This window comes from Lepidochelys kempii, chromosome 1 (genome assembly GCF_965140265.1).
Source record: "Lepidochelys kempii isolate rLepKem1 chromosome 1, rLepKem1.hap2, whole genome shotgun sequence".
Classification (NCBI taxonomy): Eukaryota; Metazoa; Chordata; order Testudines; family Cheloniidae; genus Lepidochelys; species Lepidochelys kempii.
Window position 1 is genome coordinate 49,992,299 of NC_133256.1, and position 13,039 is coordinate 50,005,337.

At 35.5% G+C, this 13,039-nt stretch overlaps 1 protein-coding gene across 6 annotated transcripts in view; it reads left to right on the plus strand.

Annotated features, from left to right (window-relative positions):
- The window catches only part of NBEA (neurobeachin), an 848,387-nt gene that overhangs the window by 770,025 nt on the left and 65,323 nt on the right, over positions 1–13,039 (plus strand). For all 6 annotated transcript variants that reach the window (XM_073341812.1, XM_073341823.1, XM_073341834.1 and 3 more), the window contains one exon: positions 2,542–2,694. In XM_073341812.1, the coding sequence (XP_073197913.1) occupies positions 2,542–2,694 (153 nt within the window). The remainder of the gene's footprint in view (positions 1–2,541; positions 2,695–13,039) is intronic.

Below are 13,039 nucleotides of genomic sequence, written 5' to 3' on the forward strand. Positions count from 1 at the left end.
TTCAAAACGGCAGAAAGTTAAGAGTGGGATGCCACAAGGTAGTGGTCAAGAAAGCAAACAAAATGTTAAGATTAATAATGAATAGGAATGAAAATAATTCTGGAAATATCATACTGTTTTTACATAAATGGATATTATTCTCTCACCTGAAATACTATGATCAGTCTGCTCACCTTGTTTCAAAAAAGGATTTATCAGGAATACAGGGTGTTCAGAGATGAGCAACAAAAAGGGATTAGCAGGCTGGAGAGAGTGCCATATGAGGAAAGATTAAAAGACTGGGACTGCTTACTTTCCAGAGAAGATGAGTAAGAGAGGTCATGCTAAATGACTACAAAATAATAAATTGTATAAAGGGTAAATAAGATGCTCCTTTCTCATCCTACAGGAACAAAGAAACATTGAATTTGTATGAATGGCATCAAATTTTAAATTGGTAATTTATTAATATGTAATTGTGTAGAACTCTTTGCCACAGGGTATCATTGAGGGCCAGAGGTTAGTAGGGTTCAAAAAAAGATTGGACAGTTATTTGGATAATGCAAAATGTACAGTTACATCAGCTGCAGGAGTTTCACAGTCTGGCTCTACAACTGAGAAACTGCAGAGACTATATGTCTTCTTATATGTTACAAGAACAGCCGACTGTGTAAAAATGTTATAGCCAGTCAAAAAATCAGCAATATTCACTGCATGGATTTTGTTCAAAATTTAAATGAAGATTTTGTAAATTAGAAGTCAGTTTTTCCATTGTTGTATTCCATTTCATTTGAATTATTTTGAGATGACATACGCTCACCACTCTTAGGCCAGCAGGCATCTGAAAGACCTCTGAGGGCTGTGATTTGCACTACAGCATGTGTTGCTTTGCGGCAACTCATTATTCCACAGTTGGGGTAGTTTTGCTGAGCTCTGGAAAGATAATCAGACCCTGTGCTGTCCCTGTGAGAATGGACAAATAGAGGTTCTTCAAGAATCTAAGAACTCATGGGATGAGAGTCAGAAGGGGAATGCACAGGTTGTTTTCAGCCATATCAGAGTGAATTTTTAGAAAACTCCTCAAGTAAACAAACTAAAGGTGGTAATATAACAAGTTAGGATTCCCAGCCAAACAGTCTGTGTTTAACCCAGTATGATATGCAGGGTTTTTATCTTTTTTACATTACATTGTTTTACTGTTTACTGTGTGAAAATTTTTTGTAAATGTTATTGTTTTATGTAGTTACAAGCTATATAATGAGCATAATGCATGTTCAGGCATGTCTCATTTAATTACTATTTTACGTTGGCTAAATATTAATTAGTGTTGTGTTTTTTAGTCTAATTTGAATTATAGTGTTTGTCATACAGCATGAATGGTATAAGAGAACCAAATAAATTGTTCCACTAAAAATACTTAAAATTTGTATGTAAATATTCATATATTTGTTTTTTAATGGTAAAACTTGAAAGGGCCTTCTGTGCTTTAACTGCTCTATTCTCTGTAGAGTTGTGGATCAGATTTAATTAGATACTTTAGTGTCTGCAGTGATTTTTTATGCTCTGTGTGTCTGCAGCCTTTGAAAAGACCACAAAGAGATTAAGGTTTCAGGTGCTGTGTCATCAGTTTTGATCATGTTACACAACAGAATGCCCTAATGCTTTTAATAAGGTAATTTAGTGAATTTAATCCCTATCTAGATATTAGAGGAAAGATGGTGGGTTTAAAGCTGTAGCTTTTTCTATTATTGCAGTTCAGTACCAGCTGCTTCAGTAATAGAAACCTACAAATTGTGATATTTATGGTGTCAAAATCATTGAATTTCAGCTTAGGACTTCCTTTAAACTGTGATAAACTTCACAGTGGGCACTACTAAATATTAATACCAGCTCAGATTTGCTTCCTGTTTACTGAGCTTTCATAATTCAAGTTGCATGTATTTAAATTTTAAAGACATTTTGCCATTCTGCTAGCTTCCTTTCCATATTTGAATGTTGCTGACTACAGAAAAGTCCACTCACCTGAAACTGTTTTTGTTTATCATCACGTGCCATCTTTTTATCCATAAAATTGTGTTATATCTGTTAATGCAATGGATAATATGAAAAAAAAAGCAAAGAAAAATTAGGATTAAAATATAACCTTCTTTTCCATGAAGATTTCACAGGTTCTTCCTTTTTTAAATAGTTTTGTTAAACAGCAGTTGGAAGATCTCTGATATTTAAACATATTTAATTTAACAAAGGGTGAGAAGGTAGTGCTCTTCCTAACTGGTATCATTTATTGAAACAAGATTGAGGAAGACAAAAACTGTTTAATATATTATAACAAAATATCTGCTCAAAGTTAAGTATAAGAAAAATATTATAAAAATTCTTCCTTAAACATCTCTTGTCCACAGAAATAAAAAATAATGCAAGTATGATTTTGTGCAAATGGGAAAGATTGTTTGTTTTTCTTATAAGGTTATTGTATGAGAAACAGAAATTCTGAAAACTTTAAGTATCATGCAGCTGTTCTGTACATGTGCAAGGTAACACACTATGCTTTCTCTCTGCCAGGAGTTAATTCCAGAGTTTTACTACCTACCAGAGATGTTTGTCAACAGTAACGGATATAATCTAGGTGTCAGAGAGGATGAAGTTGTTGTAAATGATGTTGAGCTTCCCCCTTGGGCAAAGAAGCCTGAAGACTTTGTCCGGATCAACAGGATGGTAAGAGGGATTTTAGTTAAGCTTTAGTAACAAGTTCAGTGTTTTAACAAGCTAATATATCACTGGCTTTTCACCTCTTCAGAATTAGGGTTAAAATGCAAGAAGAAAAAGTGGGGGAGGAGTTTCCATTCAGCTCTTATTTAACAGGACTCTTTATTGTACAATGATTTTTCTTCAATGAGGACCAATAATGGAATTGTAAATTCAGTTATTTGCTCCCTCAGGAGCAAGCAATTTGATGGGCCTCAGTTGGACAATGTATAATATCCTGAAGAATTAAGAGCCCAGTCCTGCAAAATACTGAACATTTGCTGCAAATAAACACAAAGGGAGTTTGCAGGAAGTATTCAGCTCCTTGCATGACGCTGTTCAGTTTCCATTCAAAAGGAATTAATTGTTTGTGCAGGGATACTGAGCTACTGTGCCAAGTACTATATTTTCTGAACGGGTTTTGCAAAAGTAACCTTCCAACTCAAATCACTACCAAGTGTACAGAATTGTCACTATGAAACACCTTAATCTGTAATGTATACTTTTTTGCATAAATAAAGTATTTTTCAATAAATTAATATACTTTCAAAGGAAAAGATATAGAGGTTTTAAGAGGAGACTGTCTCTTCTTCTCTGTTTTCAGCCATGGTATTTCACCTTCTGGGCGTCTGTCAAATTACGTTGGTGACAAAGTGGCTTGATTAGTAGTATTGATATGTGTATTTATGCTTTTTTGTAAAATTAGAATAGAATTTTAGTGGAGCATATTCAGTAGTGTTTTCCATTACCTAGATCTGTGTTTTCTCTGCATACATGATCAAAACTTGTTTATATTTTGCAAGGTTGTTCATAATAAACTGAGCTTTTTAAAGATAGTCTGACCTTTGACACACATTTTCTCCTAGAATTAAAATCTATCTTAAGTAAAAATTATTTATATTTATTTCATCTGCCTATATTGGCAAGTTTTCTTAAATATGTTAATATTTGTTCATGATAAAATTAATAATAAGATATATTTTTAACATTTTTAGAAAAAGGAAGGTATTTCATACACTATATCACAGTTCTCAACAACTTAATTACTATTTTCCTGAAATGGATCTGAATCATCAGCATATTGACATTAGCAATGCTGAAATTTAATTCCTAGAAATATATCTTTTAGGGAACAGTGCTTCTGGGATTCACATAAAAACAGCCCTCTAAAGTTCAAAAGAATAACTGAATATTAAAACGCCTACCCTATCTTATAATAAAACACTAGACATATGAAAGAGGACAGTCTTGCACTGTTAGAGAGACAGTAAATGGTATTTTCCTTCTAATGATTAGGGGTCTAGGGCAACAAAAATGATTAGGGGTCTAGAACACATGACTTATGAGGAGAGGCTGAGGGAGCTGGGATTGTTTAGCCTGCAGAAGAGAAGAATGAGGGGGGATTTGATAGCTGCTTTCAACTACCTGAAAGAGGGTTCCAAAGAGGATGGCTCTAGACTGTTCTCAATGGTAGCAGATGACAGAACGAGGAGTAATGGTCTCAAGTTGCAGTGGGGGAGGTTTAGATTGGATATTAAGAAAAACTTTTTCACTAAGAGGGTGGTGAAACACTGGAATGCGTTACCTAGGGAGGTGGTAGAATCTCCTTCCTTAGAGGTTTTTAAAGTCAGGCTTGACAAAGCCCTGGCTGGGATGATTTAACTGGGAATTGGTCCTGCTTCGAGCAGGGGGTTGGACTAGATGACCTTCAGGGGTCCCTTCCAACCCTGATATTCTATGATTCTATGGTTCTAAAATATCTGACTGTGAATTTTTTGTTTTACAGACATAGTTATTTTAATATTATTTTAAAAAGTTAATAGTTACCAGAGACAATGGCAATGTATGGGTCCCAATGTTAATCTCACCGAAGTCAATAAGAGGGTTACTGTTGACTTCAATGAGAGTAGCAGCAGGTCCGTTTTCTTTTATTGCTTACTGAAATAAAATAAACAAACCACCACTTTTGGAGAAAATAATTAAACACACACACAATTCAATTCCGACATGAAATTTTAGAAATATTTTTTATTCTTTTATACTAAAGTCGGTCTCTCATTTTATGTTTAAAGGTGTAAAATTTTAAATAGGGAACACAGACAATATGTGATGAGAAACAGTTTGAATGTATGCATGATGTGCTAATCTGTGATTTCTATGCTGCCATTTTGTTTCTGCTTTTGGAAAAATACCTTAAAGGGTTCTGCCTGTAGAGGTTTTGTGCTGCGATATTTATGGTTGTTGGAGAATATAGCTGTTTGTATGAATTTAAAGTATGGTATGTATGCCATTTACAGTGCTATGCATTTAATAAAGGATTGGAGCTAAAAGTTGGAAACACCATCCAAATGTTAGGCTTGCAGAGGGAAAAAATGAACTCTGTATACTCATAGGTATGCTCAGAATACTAGATAGGCTAATTTTAGGATTCATGGATTAGTTGAATTAGGGACTTAAATTGATTGAATATTTATCAGACTCTTAAATCCAAGAATTATCCAATTCACATATCATCCTAACCTACCTATGTCCCCTGACTTTAGCAGCCTACTGTTTTTATCCAATTCTTGATGGGAGATATTTCTGGATGACCTTTATTCATCCCAACATCTCTTCCACAGTGAGTGGTTTAATAGTTGTTGAATATTAAGTCCAGTCCTCCACAAATCCATACAGTTTTTCAGATAGCAGGCCACCAGTCCTTCCTCGTCCTTATTTGGCAATAGTACGGCAGAAAATAGTCTTGGATTGCCAATGCTAATGGAGAACAATCTTTAGTGAGCCTGGGGTTTCTCAAGCCCCAGCATATATAGTTCAGTAAGCCAGAAGTAGCAGGACAGCATGTTAATGAAATTTACAAATAATGCTACATTGGGAGATGTAAGAAAAGAATAAAAAGGGGGATAGAGAAGTTTGAATAATGCAGAAAATACATTTGACATTCATCTTGAAAGGGATAAATAGATATGCAATAGGAAGAAAAAATCTGGTAAGTAGTAATGCCAAAAGGGAGTTGGGGGTGATAATGAACAGCAAATTTGATATGCAATTTCATTCAGCACCAAAAATGGCAAGTGCAATTTTGAGCCCTGTATATGGAATAGAGCATATAGATAGTCCCTTTATATGACTCTGGTGAGACTGCACCTGGAATACTGCATTCATTTCTGGGCAACTAAAAGGCAGAAGGATATTGACAAATTAGAGTGAGTTCAGAGAAGAGAAATAATGTAAATGAGGGGGGGACTATTTAAAGAGAATAAGGAGGGGGTTTTTTAACCTAAATGTGTGTAGTGGGCTAACTGATAGCTAAGGTAGGGAAAACATCTGCAAAAATGTTATAAACACCAAGGAACTTGGAATAATAGGATTGAGCTTAGAAAGGGGAAAAAACAGATGGATTTATCAGAAAAACTTGATATTGAAATCTATTGGATTATGGAATAGGTTTCTAATGCCCCATCACTTCGCATTTATAAAACTAGATTAGACAATATACAAGAAACTGTACTGTAGAAAACATTTCTGAACTGTGAGAGGAGTGGAAGGAGATGTCCTAATAGATCGTACCCATTTTTAATGTCTGATTCTACATGTATTTGGATTGTTCAGCAGATTTATTATTCAAATTGCCCATCTCTAGTCCAAAACTTTTGTCTTACAAAAATCTATCTAAAGAAAAATATAGCATTAGAGTGGTACCGTTATCTCTAAAATGAGGTGAGCTTGCCCCAAGAGCTGGAATTTGTTCAGCAGGCTTAGCAAAATGGGTACTGTACATATTTACAGGGAAGCCACAGAAATCTGGAGGCTATTTCAAGACACTGTGATCCTGATCCAGAGCCCATTGAAGTCAATGGGAGTCTTTCCATTATGTTGGATTGAGCCGTATGTGATACCACAAACCATAGTGTGGGTATTCAGTATTTTCTAGTTGACAGATATTCATGTTCATTTTGCTCACCATAGCCATATATAAATTATAATTCTATGTATGTGGACAGAAACACTTATTTACATCTTGCTTATGCATTCATAGATTGTTAAAATAAATAGAAATAAACAAATCAAGAGTTTCAGCATTACGCACAGATTTGACTTAGAGAGATGGCTCCCATCTAATCTATTGGTTAATAGGCTTTTTAGAATTGGGAAATGAGGGGTTTTTGTAGGGTTTTTTCATACTTAATAAATATGTGCACTGTGGTGGAAATGGCTGTCCATTAAAATAAATGCCATGAAACTTGTAAAAATTGGTCTAATTAGAAAGCTTGGAAAAGTGATTGTCAGGTTACTTTTAAGAGCTGTTGTGGTACATTCTAAAAGCACTCGATTTATACATCAGGGATTGTTGTACCAGTTTAATTTATCCATACATAGCTAGACTGATTACTACTGACTTACTCATGAAACATTAATAAAGCATTGTGTTCAATGCTAACATGATTATGGTCTGACCTCAGTGATGTCACAGAGGACAGAAGCAGTAAGTGTCCCTGATAACATTACCCTAATGCTGTGTTCATCAATCATAATCTACCATTTAAAAAAAAAAAAACTTCCACAGATGTGCATCTGTAGTCTTACTCAGCCTCTCAATCCCAGCAGACTTCTGGGGGTTCTGAGAGCCAGAAATAGAACATATTCAGCCAGTAAGTCAGGCATGTTAAATTGAGGCAAAGAACTCTACTGTGAAACATTGAAGCAAAGCCTTTTTAGTAAGCATTCCATAGTTTAAAAACAGAAGATGTGATCTGCTGTAATTTACATTAATTATAATGATATTCTGATGGTTGAACATGCATGTATTATATTACAAATTATAGTGTTGCATAAAATGCATTTACTATAAATGACATTTTTAGAAAGACCACTCGGTTTCTGGTTTTTGTAATTCATATTTTGTTGCTCTTCTATATTTGTTATTAAGGATGAATTTTCATCCTTTCTGTAGAATGATTTATATACACAATTTTTAGCTAATATTTACATTTTTGAATCATTTCATGACTACTCAGAAGGTTGGGTAATATTTCCTGGTTAACAAACATTTAATATATAAATTGAAATCTTGGTTTTGGTAGATAGGGTGGTTGAGTGCCTATTTTTCATCTATTGATAGGAGTTGACAATGTTTTGCACTGAGTAAACACAACATGAGAAAATTTCATTTTGATGTGTTGGTGGTAATTTTTTGTTTGGTATTATTTTGTATGATTGTCAGGATTCTTACTTAACACAATATAAACACATTTAATTCAGAGCAATTTAAATCTAAATATGACAGCTGCAGTTGTACACAATTATTATTGAGAAAACACAGTTTACATAGCAAAAGAAGCCTGATTAACCTTACTATGTAGAGAACCCCATTTAGGAAACATCTTCCTGTGGAAAGAGATGACCCCAAAATATCCCAAATGCATTGAATACAATTCTACTCAACCGTTATTAGACAATCACCTTCCTTAAACAACCAATTCTTTTTCAAATTGCAATATGTTTAATGTTTTAAGGCCAGAGAAGAAGAGGTTATAATAGTAATCAAGACAGGAAATGGTTGGTGTCTGAACCTAGAGTCTTATCTGTGTTGAAGAGAGAAAAGTTTGGGTCTTAAAAACATTGACTAGGAGGAATCAGCACAATTTATGCACCATTTGGGTGTACTACCTTTTAAAAAATAATTAAAATCTTTTTACCAAAAAGAAAAAAACATGAAGGAAAAAATGTGACTTGGCGGTAGAATGTCTCCATTTGAAGATGAAGTTTCCATCATATGTAGCAGTGCCCCAAACAAATCTAATTCCACACCTCCCTCAAATATTTGTTTCTGTGTATTTTTGAATTATGGACAGAGAACACACTGGGTAATAGCTGGTTGCCATTTAAGAATAAACATCTATAATAGTTATTAATTATTGCTGTGCTTCCTTTAGACAAAAATCATGAACATTTTATTTATTTATTTTAAAAAATGTATTTACTTGTATTTCAGGCTGGAAACATGCATGGCAGTGCCAGCCATAAAAGAACGATTATGCTGAAATGGCCCTTGAAAATTGTGTTTTATAATAATAAGCCTGACGTATCTTAAAGATATTTTATTACCAATATGTGTGTTATGTTACAATTGTTCCTGGAAATTAATGATAACACAAAAAATTCCCACACCCCATTTTCCTGACACTACTTCACATATCCTCCAGGAAACCGATACACACATCGTTGGTATTATATAAGTAGTGAATTTTCAAAAGAGAAAAGGGTAGTGGGTTTGGTAGACCAAATTAGGGAAGAAGAGTCTGTGTAGTGAATAGCGTGAGTAAAGATACAGTACAAAGAGAGGTAGAGAAACAGGGCATGAAGACTGACAGTGGAAAAAGTCAAACATAGGCCAAATCCAGATTGTAAAAGGTTGAAAGGATATCTGAGGTTTCCAAAGAATACCTCTGTTGCTTTATCACAGCCATTTCAATAATCTGTACCAAAAAGGGAAGACTGTAGTCAGGACAATAACTGGTGAAATTGTCAGCCAATAGTACATTTGTTGAGCAAGACCCTAACGTCTGCTTGTTCAAGGGAAATTGAGACCCTGCCCTCCCATAGGAGGGCATTACTAATGTCAGTCAACACTGGACCCAATACTTCCCCACTTGATTATATTATACATGAATACAGGTTGAAGTTACCACCACACAGCGTCTCTAGAACTTCACTGAGGAAAACTGGACAGAATTCTCAGAATCTAGCCTTGTATTGTCCTTTCCAGATATTGATCTGCTACCACAAAAATATCTAAATGAGCTACTTACGCAAGGGCTGACTCTTAGGGCACAGAAGTCACAAAATTCTTCACACTGATAGTGTCATGTATTTGGAATTAATCACTGCCGTACTTTTCTAACTTAAAGATAGTAGTAGTAAAGCTGAATGATATTTTTTTTGGAAAAAATAGTTTATTTGCCACAAAATCCAGTTTCAGTTTGATCAAAATGTTTGTGTATTCAGGTCAAATTCAGCAAATGGTTTCATCTGAATAAATAAATAAAAAAAAACGGAGAGGAGAGGTAATTCTGAAAACACCTAACAATGTTTCATTTAAAAATTTTGCTATTTTGGTTCAACACAAATTTTTGTTTCTGATTTTTCAGGTTGGTCACCAAACCAAAAAATCAATGTTTTGTCAATCTCCAATTAGTAGTAGTATTATATTACTATAATTCAAATGTATATGAGGTGTTGTAATTCAGGGACACAGATATATCCAAGGCCAATAGTGTTAGGAATTGTTTGAAAACTTACAATCCTTTGGGAACTCTAAAGTCTCAAATTCAAAATAATGAAAGAGTCAAGTCCTCACAAAACTCCCACAAGTTCTTACCACATTTAGTCATACAGCACTTTAATGGGATTTTTCACAGACTCAGTATAATAAATATGCTTGTTGAATTTTTAAAAAGCAGACAAAAGATATGAAATTCTACTTCTAAAATGAAGCTCATTTGTGCTTCATAAAATAGAGAAGTTATTAAAGAATAGTTCATACATGTGAAAATATGACCTCATCAAAACTGCCAGTGTTAGTAAGAAAAGGAGGACTTGTGGCACCTTAGAGACTAACAAATTTATTTGAGCATAAGCTTTCGTAAGCTATAGCTCACTTCATCGGATGTAAGACTTACTCTGGAATGATGAGCTGCTGAATAAGTCTTGGCCATGCAAGATAAAACTGCCTCAGGGCAACTATGAACATACACACCCAACTCATCCAGCAATGATGGGGGAGGGGAAAATATTAGAGATTGTAGTACTGTATGTCAAATATGCTTATTTGCTTATTTAAAAGTCCTTTCTTTTTTATAATTTTACTGTCCCCTTTTTAAACAGCTGCTGCTACTTTCTCAAACCCGGCCAATTCGCCTGAGATGATCACAGGCGCATTGGAACAGTTTGTATAGTGGGGATGCAGAGAGCCATTGAACAAAACTGTCAACCCTGTATATGATGGAAGCCACTTCAAGCTAGGAGTGTTGCTGCAACCCCAGCACTCCTAGTTTCAGTTTACTGTGAATAAAACAGACTCCTATTGTCACTTTTTTGTGTAAATTATTTTGTTATTAAATATGTAAGGTGCAGATACAGACACAACACAACCTTTTTGAAAAATGTAAATATGTAGAACTAGCAAATAGAAAAGAATTAGGGAAATGTGTGACTGAAATATAATTAAACACAAAAAAAGTTAAAAGAATGTTATCTATGTTTCGAAGTCAAACACTCAGCATTATGAAATGCCAGATTTATGGATGCCTGTGCAAACTTAATTTTGTCCTGTTGTGCATCCATCCTCTGCACTGAGTGAGGCAAGGGACTTGTGGAAAAAATAGTGTATTATCATACTGCCTACAAACAAGCAGACAGAATTAAAGTTGCATAGACAATCTGATTTTTTGTTGCTTTACTTTGCAGCCTAAATAACATTAGTTTAATGTATTTTTCTACGTCGCTTCTAGGATTTTTTTTTAAATGAAAGAGGTAAAAACAAAATTCTCTTGTTTAGCTACAACAACTCTCCCATCTTGCATCCTTAGCTTGATTTGAACCCTGAACTTTCTGCACTGCAGCACAGACTTCTGCAACTTGAGCTCCAGGATTAAGTACATTAGCTGGCTGCAGTAGAAGGTGGTTATCCTGTTAAAAAGAAGCTCATTTATGCTTAATATGATGTAGAAGTTATTAAAGAACAATTCATCCACATGAAAATAGTATCTCTTCAAAACTGGCATTGTCAGTAAGACCTGCTTTAGAATACTGAACTTGTGGGGTGAAATGCTGGGTTGGAGGAAGCGGGACCACCTCTCTCTCCTTTTCCCTCTCTCCAGGAGATGGGAGAGCTCCTACCCCACGTGGTGCACCAAAGGGGAGATGGGCTGTTAGGGCCATGTACTGAGTCTGTGGGGTGGTCATGGAGAGCCTGGCCCCAGTTTCTTCCCCTTCCCCCTGCTATAGCTGATCTGGCTACTACGGTTTGTGGTGGTGGGGCTGCTGTGACTGGTTTGACAGAAACACAAGCACAGCAGTTCAGAATGTTTGTATTCAGTTTCTTATTTTGCAGGCTGCCACCATTTTCCTGAGGAACGCAAATGAGAGAAGACAAGTGATGATTTTCCAAAGTTTCTCAGTAAAATGTGAACAAAATTTCTTAGGACAGACAAAAGACAATTCTCTAGCTCAGGAACAGTCCCCCTGCTGAATATTAACCCACGGCAGGTTAGGGACTTGTTAGGTTAAGAAAGGGTGGTTAGGCTTTAATGTCGCCACTTCTTATGCTTGTGGCAGATATCCAGCGCAGGTACTCCATACGGCACACATACAGTTATCAGATAAAACTAATTGGTAAAAGATTTAAAGGAGGCATCCTTTAAAGGAGCAGAGAAAAGGAGGCTTGGGTCTCCTTTGATTGGTACATCAGGGAAAATAAGAATGGCCATTTTGGGTCAGATCAATGGGCCATCTAGCCCAGTATTCTGTCTTCCAACAGTGGCCAATGCCAGATGCATCACAGGGAATGAAAGAGCAGGCAATCATCGAGTGATCCATCCCCTGTTGTCCATTCCCTTCTTCTGGCAGTCAGAGGCTAGGGACACCCAGAGCACAGGGTTGCATCCCTGACCATCTTGGATAATAGCCATTGATGGGCCTATCCTCCATGAACTTAACTAATTTTTTTTAAGCCCCATTATAGTTTTGAAAACATCCTCTGGCAATGAGTTCCACAGCTTGACTGCGTTGTGTGAAAAAATACTTCCTTATCTTTGTTTTAAACCTGCTGCCTGTTAATTTCATTGGATGACCCCAATCCTTGTGTTATATGAAGGAATAAATAACACTTCCTTATTCCTTTTCTCCACACCAGTCAGGATTTTATAGATCTCTACCTTTTCTCCCCGCTTTTCCAAGCTGAATATTCCTAGTCTTTTTAATCGCCCTTCATATGGAAGCTGTTCCATACCCTTAATCATTTTTGTTGTCCGTCTCTGTACCTTTTCCAATTCTAATATATCTTTTTTGAGATGGGGTGACTGGAACTGCATGCAGTATTCAAGGTGTGGGTGCACCATGAATTTATATAGTGGCATTATGATATTTTATGCCTTATTATCTATCTCTTTCCTAATGGTTCCTAATATTGCATTAGCTTTTTTTTGCTGCACATTGAGTGGATGTTTTCAGAGGACTATCCACAATGACTCCAAGATCTGTTTCTTGAGCGGTAACGGCTAATTTAGATCCCATCATTTTGTATGTATAGTTG